Source organism: Sycon ciliatum, chromosome 1, assembly GCF_964019385.1.
Source record: "Sycon ciliatum chromosome 1, ocSycCili1.1, whole genome shotgun sequence".
Classification (NCBI taxonomy): Eukaryota; Metazoa; Porifera; class Calcarea; order Leucosolenida; family Sycettidae; genus Sycon; species Sycon ciliatum.
In genome coordinates this window covers 8,727,460-8,743,564 of record NC_088643.1, presented here as the reverse complement: position 1 = coordinate 8,743,564, position 16,105 = coordinate 8,727,460, and the positions used below count along the sequence as shown (strand labels likewise).

At 49.1% G+C, this 16,105-nt stretch overlaps 1 protein-coding gene across 1 annotated transcript in view; it reads left to right on the top strand.

Annotated features, from left to right (window-relative positions):
• Positions 1–15,052, top strand: part of LOC135812063 (sacsin-like) — a 31,955-nt gene extending 16,903 nt beyond the window's left edge. Inside the window, exon 5 of the mRNA XM_065325392.1 lies at positions 6,364–15,052. Within this exon, the coding sequence (XP_065181464.1) occupies positions 6,364–13,962 (7,599 nt within the window). The 3' untranslated portion in view covers positions 13,963–15,052. The remainder of the gene's footprint in view (positions 1–6,363) is intronic.
• Positions 15,053–16,105: the final 1,053 nt, after the last annotated feature.

The following is a 16,105-nucleotide window of genomic DNA, read 5'->3' as shown; positions in this document are numbered from 1 at the left end:
TCTTAGTTGTTTGAATTTTCTGGTGATGAAGAACGATGTTTAGTCAACATTCCCAAGCTTCACAACTGCGACCATACTCTAAGGAACCTGAAGGACCTCCTGAGGTGCCCCTGGTGGAAGCGCAGCCTGATGAGGACCAGGAAATTGGAGCGGACGACTTCACTGGTCGACAAGGAAATAACGATTGGTGTTTCTGCCAGAAATGTGGGGTGATGCAGAGGGCAGTCGATTACCTTCGCTGTCGAGAGAGTGCTGCAGGTGTTAGCATTGACAGCCCTTTGACATGCGTTACACATCACCCCGACTTCGCGTCAGCTTGTCTAAACAAAACTGTTCTGACCATATGCCTCACGGCGTATAGAGAATTTTCGGATCCTCGTACTCGGACCAGTGAAGTCGTCCGCTCCAATCTCCTGGCCCTCATCAGGCTGCGCTTCTACCAGTGGCACCTCAGGGGGTCCTTCAGGTTCCGTCCGCAGTTGTGAAGCTTGGGAATGTCGACCAAACATCGTTCTTCATCACCAGGAAATTCAAACAACTAAGATCTTCAAATGCAGAGAATTTGAATACTAATCACACGTGACGTCATCAAAACCATCAAAAGAGGTGACAAACTTGGCCCTCCCTGGCTTCATATATCGACTTTTTGGGTCTAGTTTTCGCGATTCCCCATTCCTTGGGGGCCATATAAGGCCCCATGAAGAGAACACACCACCGAAAAATTCCCGGAGTGCCCCTTTAACTGTCGTACCCATATGCACACATTCAATCCCTGGCTACGCTTTGGAACTGTTTTCGTTGCCTATGTCCTCATCTCTCTTCGTTTTGTTTTCGCTGCCTGGGCTCTCATTTATCTTTGCTTGCTTGCTTGCTTGTATTGCTGAGGGAACATATGCTGGTTTGTATTCGTGGGTCCCCATGGTGCATGGGCCACGCGTACTCATCCGGCGGATATGTGTGAATAATAATAATATATTACATCTTGTGCATCGCTTCAATGGTGCTCTGAGTGGCGAAAATCAGCAAAAATCTCGAAAAACCAGCCAGACCAGGCGATCTGGATAATTGATCATCCGGATAATTGACGTCCGGATAATCGTTCTACTGTATATTTAAAAAATAATGGTTCGCCCGAGATTTCCGCATCCGTAGGAACACCCCCCCCCAGGATCAAGGCGCAGATGCAGCTCCTTTCAGTATAAAGAACCCAGGACATAACATAATGTCTCTTTGCATCCGATATACCTGGTCTAGGAACATGCATACCCATGTCATTAGACCTCAGACATAGAGGACCTTGCCCATAAAGTACAGATTTCTAATTGTTTTTTTTATTCCCCGGAGGTACGTAATACTGGAGTTTCATTGTGAAATGAGAGTTTGGGATTTTATTTATTTATTTATTTATTTATTTCTGCACCTCGTGGCATGTCAAGACAGCCAATTGAATTGAGGAGAGGGTGAGACCAACCACGGAAGAAGAGAAAAAAAGAAAATTAAGAGCACGTACACAAAGTGGGAAGGGATTAGCAACTTACAAAGCAATGGGATGCTCAGCGAGCTATGCAGCGGAAGTGGTGACTGTGACTTTGTTTACTGGGAGATACTGAAGTGCTGTCTGACGAGGGTACGGAATTTGGGCATATCTGGAGCTTGTCTAACACTGGGAGGCAGTTGGAGCCACGTGGAGTAGGAGGAAAAGAAAGGGGAATTTACGAATAGGGTAGACCTAGCTAGGGGGAGACGAACGCAGCTTCGGGTGGTGCCACCTGAATTGAACCAATTAAGGGACTGTAAATGAGCAGGGTGCTGGTCAAGGAAAATTGAATGCGCCAGGGTGCACTTGGAAGCATCAAGGTAATGTTGCAGAGTGGTAGTGGATGCAGCAGCATACAAGTCTAGATTTGAGGTATAACGATCAGTACGGAATATGATTCGCAGTATACGGCGATGGAGAACTTCTAATTTACCTATGTGGGTTTTGTTAATGGTGGACCAGGCAGGGAAGCCGTACGTGAAGAGGGGAAGAATGTATGATTTATAAAAATTAATCCGGCAATTTTTGGGCAAATGGGACAAGTGACTTGACATTATGCCGACAGATCGGCATACTTTGGACGACACATGATCAGCATGGTGAGACCAGGAGAGGGCGGAATCTATGACAATGCCAAGGTGTTTATGGTGGGGCGCTACAGAAATAGGGTGACCGGGATCATCGGGAAAGTGGAAGATGGGCACTGGATCTGTGGGAGGGGGAAACAGGAGGAGCTCGGTTTTGGTCACATTTGGCTTAAGGTACCAAGTGCTCATCCAGTGAACAATGTCGTTGATACAGGTCTGAACTTTGGGGTACAGGGTGGCGTGAGATGGGGAGGAAGCAAGGACAGTGGTATCATCTGCAAACAAAGAAATATTGGGAATTGAATAGGGGAGGTCATTAACGTATGTGAGGAAGAGCAGGGGACCTAAAATGGAGCCCTGGGGCACTCCGGATGTCACAGACTCGGGGTCAGATAAGGTTCCATTTACTGTGACGCACTGATTTCGGTCCAAGAGGTAGCTAGTTATCCAGGCGAGTAGGGAGCCGGAGACACCATGGGCACGAAGTTTGGCGATCAGGCCCTTGTGCCACACGGTGTCGAAGGCCTTGGAGAGGTCGAAGAAACAGATGCAGGAGACCTGCCGCTGGTCTTTTAGGGAGCAGAGGTCTTGGATTATGCGGGATAATTGCAGGGATGTGTTGTCCTTACGACGGAAGCCAGATTGTGCGGGGTGAAGAAGAGGGGAGATATGGTCGTACAAGCGGTCGTACACTATTCTCTCTAGCAGTTTGGAGACGCAGGACAGGAGGGAGATTGATCGGTAATTAGACGGGTTGTTCTTGTCGCCTTTATTTTTGTACACTGGAATGACAGTGGCTGACTTCCATCGTGACGGGAATGTGCCGGAGGAGAGGGAAAGGTTAAAAAGAATGGAGAGTGGGCGGGCAATTGAGTAGCTCAGTTTCCTGAGGATCTCATTGGTGATCCTATCAGCTCCGGGGGATTTGTTCAGAGGCAGTCTTGCAATATACTTGTGAACAGTCGATGAGGTGATGATCAGGGAGTGGAATGTAGTTGCTGGTGGAGGTAGAGAGGAAATAGTGGGAATAGGAGCATCGGGGTCAACCTGTAAGCCAGCACTAACGAAGTGGCGGTTCAATAAGTTACCAATGGATGCCGGAGAGGTGCTTGTTCGACCATTGGGGCCCACCATCTTCGAAGGTATAACCCGGGCGCTGGTAGTATTTCGCAGTTGACGAATGAGCACAGGGAGGGATGGGAGGCGAGGGTTTGTGGGAGATATCGTGGCACGGAGGTTGCGGATGTACCAGCGATGGCAGGATCTGGAAAGGCATTTTACATAGTTACGTTGGTGTTTGTATTTGTTGAAATTTGTAGGGGATGGGTATTTCCGGTAGATGCTGTAGAGATCGCTCTTGACTTTAATAGCTGCTTTCAGTGATGGAGTCATCCAGGGGCAGGGTTTGTGGCGTGATTTCCGACGAGGAGGTGAGGATCTTCCTATATATAGGTCCAAGGCACCTTCAAGGATGTCAGTGAATGCGGAGACAGCCGTGTCGATGCAGTGGGAGGCAAGGACCTGAGACCAGGGTACAGCTGCGAGAAAAACATTCATGGCATTCCACATGTTATCCGTGGCACTCAGGACGTTGTATTTTTGTGTAGATGGTGGGCTACGGCAGATGCTGGCTGCTGTGGGGGAAGACTTTGAGGAGGAGAACTCAGCCAGCAGGACGGCATGGTCTGATGCGCCAAGAGGAGCCACGTGTTGAATGTGGTTGAGTTGGTTAGGGATGTTGCTCGCGATAAGGTCTAGACAGCTGCCAAGTCCATTCGAGCGGAGGTGGGTGGGAAAGGTTACCGATTGGGTCAAATTATAGCATGAGAAGAGGTTGTCAAGACTCAGACTCTGTGCATCCGTTTGGTCAGTTGAGCACCAGCCGGAATACCTACAGTTGAAGTCGCCTGATATCACAAGGGCTTCGGGCTTCCTTTGTGTTGATTGCAGGGCTATTTGGAGGCGGTCGAGAAAAGTCGAGAAGTCATCCGTCGACGGGGAAGGAGCACGGTAGATACAGGCTACTGCTAGGTGGGTTGTTGGCAGGTCAGAAGGTGAGACAAGCTTATGTTCAGCGAGTGTAAGCCGAAGTGCTAGCGCTTCCAAGCCCGGTTGCTGAAAATCCGGTAGCTGATCAATGGAAGTGCACAGACCTTCACGAACTAAGATTAGAACTCCTCCATACCCCCTGTGTGGGTCACGGTTCTGTCTATTTTCTAAAACAGGTCGGTCTCGACGGAAGCATTCATAGTGTGGCACGTGGAAAGCTTGTGTGGGAGTTAGACAGGTCTCTGTGATGCATACTACGCTGGGTGTGTGATCTTCACAGATTTGAATGAGTTCGCCAGACTTGTTTGCTATGGAGCGAGCATTAAGGACACAGATTGTAAGTCGGTGAGTAGCAGCATGTACAGAATGGGGGAAGAAAGGTGGGGCAAGAGCGTTGAGAGGCGCAGGGGTTGAAGTGGAAGAGGAGGGATAAAGGTTACGCATTGGAAGCTGGCTTCGTCACTTTGGGGCTGTCCGCAAAACGCCACTTGCGTACTGAGTGGCTGATGGCTTCGGGCCAGAAGGCTCTGTCTAGTACACGCTCTTCATGTTCTGCAGCCACAGTGACTCTGGCATACGATGTGCCAAGGTATTTGGACTCCATGACGGAGCAATTTAATACCTCCACGTCCCTCGCTTCGCACCAGTCTCTGATGGAGTGAGCGTTGCAACCGCTGTTGATGCTTCCAACGTAGAGCACAAGTTTGTTGATGGGCACCACCCCTGTCAGGACGCACGGATCAGCAGGTTCCGTGTTAGGTGATTCCTTCACGTACCGAGAGGTTATAGTAGCCCGCAGAGCTTTGGATACGCTGTCCGTGAATTTGTCCTGCCGTCCTTTTCGTCTATGGTTCACCTCTTTCCACGTGTTCTGTGTTGGCTCTGTACTACATATGCCAGTGACCCCTGCTTCACAGCATTGTGTGTCGGCTGCGTGGACTGTACAACTACAAGTATCACTGGTGCATGCAGCACACATTGGGCTTTGTTGGGCAGGCTGGGTCTGGGTACTACTTGGACTTGTACCTTGTGGTGTTGCAGCATGCTGGGTGCGTACGGTATTACTGTAGGACTTCGCAGCTGGAGGTCCCATGGCCACGTTTTGTTGGGATGTGTACGTGGGTACGGTGTGTGGTAAGGGGTCAGGGATGGAACACTTCTGTTGACGAAGCTCTACTACTTCACGCCTCAGCTCTTGGATTTCCAATTTCAGGGCCAACATTGTGCTGTCTCTATCTTCCCTCGACATAACAATCTCCTTGGACAAGGTTGAAACACATGATACAAGGCTAGACAATTGTTCCAACGTACCGTTTGGACTAGCTGGCTGCGGCAGCACTCCCACGCCCATCTTCCGGAGTTCTTTGACGAGTTCCGGGCGAGAAAGGCTTGATGGTTGGTCTACTGATTTCCGCTCGCCCAGGTCAATTAGGTCCTTGAATCCCACCAGGGCTAGGTCTAGATTCTCATCAAGTGACATCGTAAGGTACACAAAGGTTTGGTCACTGCTTAAGGGATGCTGTAGGAGTGCCGCTGAGGCTGATCCTCAGAGCACGAAAACCGCCAACCGTCCCCAAAAACTTCAAAGTAGTAGAAGATACAAGCTGTAACACCAGTTCCTGGACATTTTTCTAAGCTCCGAATCCCGGCCACGTTTCTAAACACAAACTCCTGGCAATCTTACTAAACACCAATTCATGGCCAGCTTACTAAAATGCAAATGGTGTAAAAGAAGTTGGCAGCTCATGCCTTGTCCCAGTGCTGGCTGACTGGCACTTGACTGACCGATAGGTGGCATCTGGAGCCCGTGAGAAGTATGTAGATCCTTCGCCTTCGCCTCGGATCTGCAGGAAAGCACCACTACCTGCTTGCTATGTGACATGTAGCCCTGATGGAATACGCCCAGTGAGAAGGCAGATTTTTTTACCTGTGCTTATAGTGAAGTAAAATAAAGCTAAGCAAACAAAAAGACAATGCACCAAGCGCATGTGCAACACCATAATCGTCGATTTCGAATCTCCACCCCCTCGCAATCATGAGTTTAAATAGTGGTTTATGCCCGTACCCCGAACTGCAGTATCGTGTGCATGTGTTTGGTGCATCATGACTGAATCAGTGTTGATTGCTGAAGGGTATGAATGGATGCCATGCTAATCCTGCTTCTTGTTTTGTTTGTTGGTTTTGCTAAAGGACTTGGCCGTGGAAGAAGGCAGAAAAGATTGTCTGGTGCCATGGGGTGGCTGTGCAATCAAGTGGAATGCTGTCAATGATATTGCTGAACCTGATCTTGCAGGGATTGCTTACTCGTTCTTGCCACTGCCAATTGCCACCGGACTGCCGTTCCATCTGAACGCTTGCCTTTCTGTGGCGAAAGACCGCCGGAGCCTGGAGCATACGAGTGATGGCAGCTTGAAGACACGGTGGAACGAAGCTGTCCTGTCTGATGTCATTACACATGCATATCTACACCTGCTGGAGAGCATTGCAAGTCACTCTACGCAAGCGCAACCAGAGCAGCGCAGTGCATTCGGACGATTGTTTCCCGCCACCGATGGATCCTCCATATTCTCGTATCGGTCGCTTATCGTTGCCCGCTTCTACAACATGATATTGCGCAATGGCAGCTTTGCAGTTTTCTGGTGTCCAGCAAGGGGACAGTGGATGACGGGAAAGGAATCGCTGTTCCTGGTCGACTACGACAGGTTTGGTGACTGCTATGCGCATGCCGTGGAGTTACTTGCCGGTCTCGATGTAGCAGTTGTCGAGCAGCCGGTGTATGTACGTCAGGAGCTGAAGAAAATGTGCTCACTGGTTGACAGCGACTATTCAGCAGCAGGGCAATCCATTGACTTTCAGACGTTCTACACTCGTTACTTCTTTCCTCAGTGTGAGCGCATACCGCACGACAGTCATGCACAATTCCTCAAACTTCTCCTTGCTCAAGAGGAAGAGCACTGGAGTAGAGGGCTACTCAAAAATGAGAAGTGTATCCGCTCAAGCTCAGGTGGTATGGTGCGATTGAGCCAGCTTGTTGACCGAGAATCAGATTTGGCGAAGCTGTACACGGATGATGATGGGAAGTTTGCTGCAAAGCACTATGACTTTGCACCACGGCATCTGTTTGTCCTTCGGCAATGTGGCATGATCCACGAGACGCTGCCCAGTGAGGAGATCGTTGGCCGGGCAAAGTCAGTTTTGGATGTAAGTCCTGGATGTGGAAAGGCACGAGCGCATCTGTTGCTAGTATTGCTATCAACACCAGGATATATTGGGCAAATCAGCACAATTAAATCTGAACTGCAACACATTGAGTTTCTCCCGGTGGCGCCGAAACCTAGCACATACCACATGTCTTGGGCTGGTGATGGTCAATCATTCGTTAGTGCCGCCGAGTCACAGACTATGGAGTTCATATACCTGGCAGGATCAGTCAAACCACTGGTTGATTGTAAACATCATCCACACCTGGCCAAATGTTTGGGCTACTCCACACCTACACTGAATACAGTCCTCAAGCAGCTGGGCATAATGTTGTCAGAGAACAAAGAACTCCAGGAGCGTATTGATGACGAGGAAGCTGTCTTGCAATGCTTGCAGAGAAGACCAACCGCAGTGCACCAAGACAAGCCGCTGCTGAGGTTTCTCCATGAGGCCTCTTCTGACATCTTTAAATACCTGGATACAGCAGTGTGCAGATCAGAAGCGGCACACACCACCGAGGAAGAACTGATAACATTCTTATCGTCAAAAATATGGTTTTGGCACGGCTATCGGTTTGTGTCGATTGAGACACTGAGCACAGGTGAATCTCCACTGAGCAGCTATCCTCCGTTCTTCAACTCCAGTGATAACTACAACAAGTACCCGCATCTCTGGAAACTGCTTCGTATCGCGGATACGTACAATCCCGCATATGTACAGAGGGTCATGTGCATAATCTACAGTGTGTACAAAGCAAGGACATCTACAGTTGAGGAGTATGACAGGATATGTAAGCTACTCCGCGAGCTAGCCGAGCAGCTAGTAAAACCAGGCCCGCTGGCCGAGGATGCACGGCGCAGCGTTGTCCTGCCAGGCGCAGACGGGTGCCTGCACTACTTGAACCAGCTGACGTTTGACAACACACCCTGGCTACACAGCGCGGAGAAACGGTCGACGGCTGATGGATCGGCCCTTGTTTTTGCGCATGGTGATATTCCATGGCACCTGGTAAAACGGCTGGGCATGGAACATGCCTCACACAGGCTAGTCGAGTCTGCAGGCTTGAATTTTGGTCAGCAGGAAAGGCTGTGCGATCGTCTTGCTGGCATACTGGAGAAGTACCCAGCAGACGTGAGCATTTTCAAGGAGCTGATACAGAATGCTGATGATGCAGGTGCAACTGCCATGCACTTCATTCTGGACACGCGTATTGACTATCCAGATGAGAGGCTCTTGAACCCAAACACAGAGTCTTGGAAACAACTTCAGCACTGCCCATCACTCTGTGTGTATAACAACCGGTCCTTCACAGACAAGGACATTGAAGGCATTGCCAAACTTGGAAGTGGCAGCAAACGGGATGACCCCAAATCGACAGGAAGATTTGGAATAGGGTTTAATGCAGTGTACCATCTGACTGACTGCCCAAGCTTCTTGTCTCGTGGAGCAAATGGAATAAACCTTTGTTTCTTTGATCCACTGCTCAACTTTGAACCTCATGCTACAGACGCCCAACCCGGCCGACGCTTCAAGCCGACAACAGAAAGTGAGGCACAGTTCCGTGATCAGTGGGAACCGTACCTGGGGACGATTCTCGACAATGCAATGGCAAGTGACGGCGAGTCCACAGTATTCCGTCTTCCTTTGCGAGGAAGCTACAAGACCGAAGCCAAGATCGGTAGGAATCCGAAATTTTGGACAACATCCAACGTTGAGGATTTGTTCCACGAGCTGTGTGAGCATGGAATTGAACTGCTGTTGTTCTTGAAGAATGTTGCCTCCATTCAAGTGTCAGTGCTCACCAAGGCTGATGGCCTAGACACGTGGTACAAGATCAGCAGAGAGCGCGTCACCGAGGAAACCCGTATTCCTCGGGGTGTGCCTGAGAAAGCCATGTCTATTCACTGCGTGCAAGAAACCTGCCTACAAAAACAAGGTGAAAATGAGAGCAGGGAAAGGTGGCTGATGATGAATTGTTCAGGCGTGGATCGTATGCACCATTCCCCAGCAGCAGGATACCTTAGCCTGGATGAAGCCATCACAGAAGGTCATCGCCATGGACTATCACCAGAAGCAGGTGTGGCCGCTAGGTTGCCTATGCTGGCATCGCCAACCCACCGCATCGAATGTGCCACTCAGGGCAAAGTGTTCACAACGCTTCCAACACAGCTCAAAACTGGCTTCCCTGTTCATGTCAACGGAAACTTTCTTCTGGATGACTCGCGCAAGCACCTGGACACGGTCAAGTCTGGTGCTGGGGAGATTCGTGCTTGGTGGAATGAATGGCTATTGCACAGTGTAGCGCTACCTGCCTATCTCCAGCTACTTTCAGAAGCTCGTCAATTCGTCACCTCGTGTGATAATCCACGCGGTGCAACTGGAGACGCAAGAGCAAGTGGACCGTTAGTAGTAACACCAGTATGTGCCCCTGCCGGACACCGGGGAGAAGTCTTCACAGCTGCACCTCGCCCAACCATGGCGCCGGCGTCCCTGGACTGGTACTACTCTCTGTTCCCGCGTGCTGGCAGTACGACAGGGGACATGACATTGTGGAAGCTGCTCTGCAATCGCCTGTATGAGGAGCTCGCTAAGCCAGAGTGGAGAGTTTTGGCCAGTCACCATGCCGACCCAGCCGTATGGGAACCATGGAGACCCTGCACCGGACCGGAGTTAGGCGTGTTTCATAGTCAGATGCATAGAAAAGAAACAGAGCTATTCCTGCTTGTCGTTGGTATTGGTGTTCCATTGACACAGGCACCATACTGGCTGTTGGAAGAGTTCAATGTGGACTCACTGAGCAGCTCTACCGACATGACAAGTCAGCAACCTCATGCATTGGCATTCCAAGCAGCATACACTGTTGGCAATGGAAGCTCACGGAAGACACCGAAAGCTGTTGGCACTGCGATATCACCAGCATACCTGCGTGAGTTTCTCCGCATTCAATGCTCTGGGAAGTTGGTTGCTGAGCAGTCACTTGGCGTCAACAAAGCAAATCTCGAGAATGTTGCCAAACTTCTGAGCTATTGTTTGGATCCGTACTCCCAAATGCCTTCGGTACATGAGATTGATAGACTAGCAACGGGTCTTCCGCTTCTTTTGACACAGTCCAACAAGCTGGAAATATTTGGTGCAGCTGGCCCTGCAGTGTTGACCGAGTTTCCTTCTCTGATTGCTGACCGTCTGGATACTGTAGTCAATGTACACCTGATCCAGAAGTGCCCAGTCCTACGGAAGCTGCTGTCCTTAGAAGGATCTAGTTGTGCAAGACCGCTATCTCCGGGTGATATTGCCAGCAGCGTCCGAACACTGCACCCATGCCTGTTGCAAGCAGCACCGGTGCAGCACCTGGTGGAACATGACAGCCTGACAACCTGGCTCGCAGATCTGTGGGCGTTTATCGTCACAGAACACTTGAGATCGACATGGCACACTCTACGAGCGTCTGCTCTCCATGCTGTCAGCTTCATTCCAGTAACAAGCATCCAGAACGGCCAGCACATTGGGCTGTTGGTCTCACCTGAGAAGGCTGGCCGCATCATACGGTGCAGCGACAGAAGTGACCGTGGTTCACCAGGACCATTGCTCACAGGCCTTGCCAAGCTTGGCATGTACTTGCCAGTATTCAGCCGCCTACTAAAGGACGCTAGTAAGATAAACAAATGCTATAACATCACTGCAGGTGGCTGTACTCCAAAAGATGACTATGTCGAATTGATAAGTCAACTTGAGCAGGTTAGTTTCTCTAGTGTTCCCAATACACTGACCTTGCTTGAAGCAAAGGCGGTGTTGACGAACTTCGTTGGCCTGAGCCCGAACTCCAGGAATTTGTCACACTCACAGCGCCAGCTTCTCTGCCATCTTCCAATCTATCCTGCAGTTGGTAACAAGGCTATTTCACTTGCCGGAATGGCAGGCTTTTTTCAGATGGACGATCGATTTCCCAGAGCAGGATGTGATATGTGGTGGCAAGCTCTAGATAAGTCTGTAGTGGTGCTTGAGAAGCTCGATCCAGATGTTGAGTCGTTCCTGACGGAGCGCCTCACTCTACGCAAGATAGATGAAGTGGAGGTACTAGTCAAGCTGATCATACCAGCGCTGATGCGAATGACTGAAGACGATCGTATCGAGCATGTGCGATACATTCGAGATAAGGTTCTACCTATCCAAGATGCTGCTGCAAAGACTAAAATTGTGGAACAACTGAAACGAGTTCCATTTGTGACTACAGAGGATGGTCGGCAGAGACTTGCCAGTGAACTCCTCAAACATGGCAGAGTGTTTGATCTATTTGTCGATCCAATGTTCTTTGCGAGTGAATTCTGGCATCGTCCTGAGTGGCACGGTGGTCATGAGCCGCTCCTTAAAAAGCTCGGCTTCACTGCAACTGTTGGCAAGACACAGTTCATGGACCTGACCAAGAGTGTCGAGTCGACCTGGTTTGGTGGGTCGCCAGCTCATGGTTTGAAGAAATTGTCAGAGAAGGAGAGTGTTACAGCTGCTGAAGAACTCATCAGACCGTTCAATCACCTCAGTAGCCCAGCGGATGTCGGTGATATCAAGTTTGTGTTTCCAGTGATGCAGCAGCACTTCTTGCCGAAGCTTCTTGCCGACTCTGGTAGTCGGCAGCTGGCACAGCTGTGTGACGGGAGCCGCCCAGTCTCACTGAGCGCTTCTGTGCCACACAAGTGGCACGACATTGTCTGGACTGTGCAGCCAGTCTGCAGTGCGCTGTTCAATCTTGACAGCGGTGTGTGCAAGCAGCTGGGAATGAACCATGAGCCAGACCTGGATAAGGTGCTGGCACATTTCTGCAACCTGATGCAGGCACTCACATCTAGAACATGCACTCTCAGTCGTATGGCCGATGGCTGTGACGAGGATCGAGAACGCCTCAAGAACATTATCAAGCAACTGTATACATATCTAAATTCCAAGTGTCAACAGGCGGATGGATACGTGGATCGCATCCAGAAGGCCTTGCTTGACAAGCCATGTATACTTGTGGATGATAGTAAGTTGCTCTTGCCACCTGGACAAGTCACTAAAGTCAGTCTACAAGAGGATTCTACGCGCACCGAGCCATACCTCTCCACGCTGCCCAGTGACTTTCTCGACAGTTTTCCACACTTGATGTCCAAGAAGTGTCTCGACATCTCAGGCCACCTCACAGCAGGGCAATGTGTACAAGCTTTGCAATTAATCATGCATGAGCACGAGATCGAGAAGAGCACATTCGACATGAACAAGGATCCTAAAGTGTATCACCTCATTCAGTATTTCTTCAAGAAGCTCTTCAGTTGCTCGCCAAGTGACGAGATGCTTCCAAGACCAATAGCTATTGGCATCAAGGCAACACCTACTGATGTACCTGAGCCTGCTGGTGAAATATTCTTGCCATCGTGTACTGCTGAAGAAGGCAGGGAGAACTGCAGTACTGTCAGTTTTGTCAAGGCATCAGAGATCGTGATGAACAACTGGCAATACTACTTTCTGAGAATGTCTGCTGTCAACGAGCTTCAGTTCTTGCCGACATTTGGGCTGAAAATGGAAAACCCACAAGTCCAAATGGCAAAATCCTTCGGTGTACAGTTGCTGTCTGAGGTGGTGTCCGAGGAGTTTGATGATACCCAGGTTGAATGTGATGCCAACCGAATCTTTGAGTTCATGACTTTCGAATATGCACTAGAATCAAAACCTGAGGAGTTACACGGTGTCCTATGGAATATGCTGCACGTGTTGAGGTCATCTGAATTCAGCAGTGGTATCAGGCGCCTTCTGAAACACGCTGAGAAGGATCCGAACAGCTGCAACAGCAACTTGGAACGGCTTCGGAGTGCTCGGATTGTTGTTGTGCGCATGATCCAGACTTTTCTCAAGTACAATGGAAAGACTATTGTGGGCAGTCAAGAAGACCAACCGTGCCACTACAAACTTAATCCCCGTCTTACAATCTTCATCCGCAACGAGACGGCGCAAAGCGGTGCTGCGCAGGATTCGTTCATGACCGGCCTGGCCACGACGATCAGCAACATAGTGTGTGGCAAGCAGACCCTTGTGTCACTCGAGTGTCTTAGAAAAATGCTTTACTGCGATGAGGCGTGCAAGATTGACAACACCTTGACAAAGGAGCGGATAGCTGAGTATCACGACGATGAGGCAATGAAACGCACTGACTATTCCCAGCCACCTCTTGGCGAAGAGGTTCCAACTGACCGTGGTTTGTTTGATCCGTTTGAGAATCCAGAAGAGCTGTACTTTGGAAAATCTGAGCTGGTGATCTTCCACAATGGTCAGAAAGATGTTTACTTACTTGCGAAAATCATCAGAGAAACAACTCCAACCGGCAATAGGAACCGCCTAACAAGATCATTCCTAATTGATATTGGTGTAGACAACGAGATGCCAGTCAGTGTGAATGACTTGTATCGCTTTAAGACGACACTGGATCGACAGTCCACGGAAGCAGTGGCTCATGAACTGCCTGTGGGGATATTCACCGGGACACCGTCAGCACACGGTGGGAGGACTACTGGAGTTACCGACGATGCAAGCCAGGGCAGTGAAATGACCGCAGGCTATGGATGAGGGAAACCCGCCATGAAATATACTGGACCTTGCCAAAGAGAATTGTCTGGTTAAACTGCTCAAATTCCATGGAAATGAAATGGCTGATCCTGAAATCACCATTTCTGTGGATGGTGGTCCCCGTCTTGCACTGCAGTTCTAAGGTACTGGCCGGAGAAATCTAACCTCATGAATAAAATAGCTTTGGGCGACACACAGCCCTAGCACTACACGCATGGCTCTGTGTACTCGAACGTGATTAGGCAGTTCATTTTGAACAGATTTCTATGTGTGTGTGTGTGTGTGTGTGTGTGAGTGTGTGTGAGAGTGTGCGTGTGTCAATGAGTAGGTGAGTGAATGTGGTGTATTGTATGTGGCGTAGTGTATGTGGGTCAAGCCCATGTGAGACAGTCCATGTGTGACTGTGCATGCCAGTGTGCGCATGTGTGCCGGCATGATTGCGAGTGTGTCCGTGCGAGTGCGTACGTGCGTGAGAATGTGTGTCCTCTTTTCTTCTTATTTAATTTGGTATATGCCGTGTTGCTTTGAATTTGGTGTGTGTTGTGTTGATGTATTCACTTGAAATCGGGGACGATTTATTTTCGTAGGGGGGAGTAGTGTAGGAGTTGCATTTTGATATAAAGTATATTTTTCGCAATAAAAGAGTATTTATTTGTAGAGCTTGTGTGGATACAGATTCCTAGGTTCAAACCCCAAGATGGGCAGTTAGTTACATTTTTTCTCTCCTTGCGTATTTTGTATCTGCATGTTATTACCCTTTCCGTGAGTCGCTCGTGAGTAATGTATGAGTCGTGTATGGCTAAACCCGTATGACTGTCTGTTGTGAACTGTGATTGGCTGCTAGTGTTATTGTTCTAGAACATTAGCATAATTAACCAATCACAGTTCACAGCTTTGGAATATTCTAGAATTTCGTCGGCGACCGGTTTATATAGATTGCTGATTGGTTGATGACCAAAAACATGGCTGCCGCTCGCCGTGTGTTTTGTCTTCTTGCATTGTTCTTTTCTTGTGCTTTTCACTTCTTATCTTTACTTGCCGAGTGTGCAACTAATAATTCTGTCCTAACGAGTATTCGTGAAACCACAAAGTGAGTGCTTTGTTTGAGTGTGTGAAATTGTCTCCGAGGGCCAGCTACTACAGCGCTGCTATAATCAGAAATTCAACTTCATGAATATAATTTAGTATATTATACTAAATTATATTCATGAAGTTGAATTTCTGATTTTCTCTGGTCAGAGCTGTACTATATGTCTTATCAAGAGAACAGTGTGCCATTCCAGTCTATGGGGTACAACACCATTTCCACCCCCTCCCCCCCCCCCCCCCACCTGGCATTGCGTTTCCCCGCGTTATGCAAGGGAACAGGTACGTGTACATACCACGCGCATGTATGCAATCTCGCTGCCCGCAGAGCATCCAGCGAGAAGTCACGCATACAGATGAACCATCATCCACCTGTGGATCCACATCAGGAAGTACTAAAAAAACGTGTTTTTAGTACTCCCTGATCCACACTGCCTACTGATGTACAGGGCTTGCAGTCACGTGTTACCATGGTTACCCTCATTCACTGTTGCAAATGTTGGTGAATTTTCTTTGGTACTGGAAATAGGGGAATCTTGGAAAACCTGGAAGCTTTCGCAATTTCCACGATGGGTGTGAACTCGCAAAAGCAACTGAGCCGATGTGAAGCATGGAATTGTGGTACGGCTGAAAACAAACAGCATGTGTAGAAACCTGGTTTTGTGTGAGGATAGCCAGCCCGTATAGAACTACTGAGTTTTGTAACGAGTCATTGTATGAAAGTGTCAAACGAGTGAAGCGCGCACAGCCAAGCATAGGCATGAGCGGGTAATGCTAGTTATTTGCTGCAATAATGCCAAAGGCAATGCTCATAATATGAGGATATAATGCCACGTATAATGCTCACACTACTCCATAACGCCAGTTTGAAAGTTGGAAAAGTCGATTTAAGAAGGCCGTCTTGGATCAAGGCCAAAGCGTAGAAGAAAAAAACTTAAACAGCAGTGAGGAAGCTTCCGTTCAACTTAGCACCAGTGACAGGATTTGCAACGTCAAGTCTCCGGACGAAGCCGGACGGGTTCAGATGCACGATTTTCGGAACTGGACCTAGCCAGCT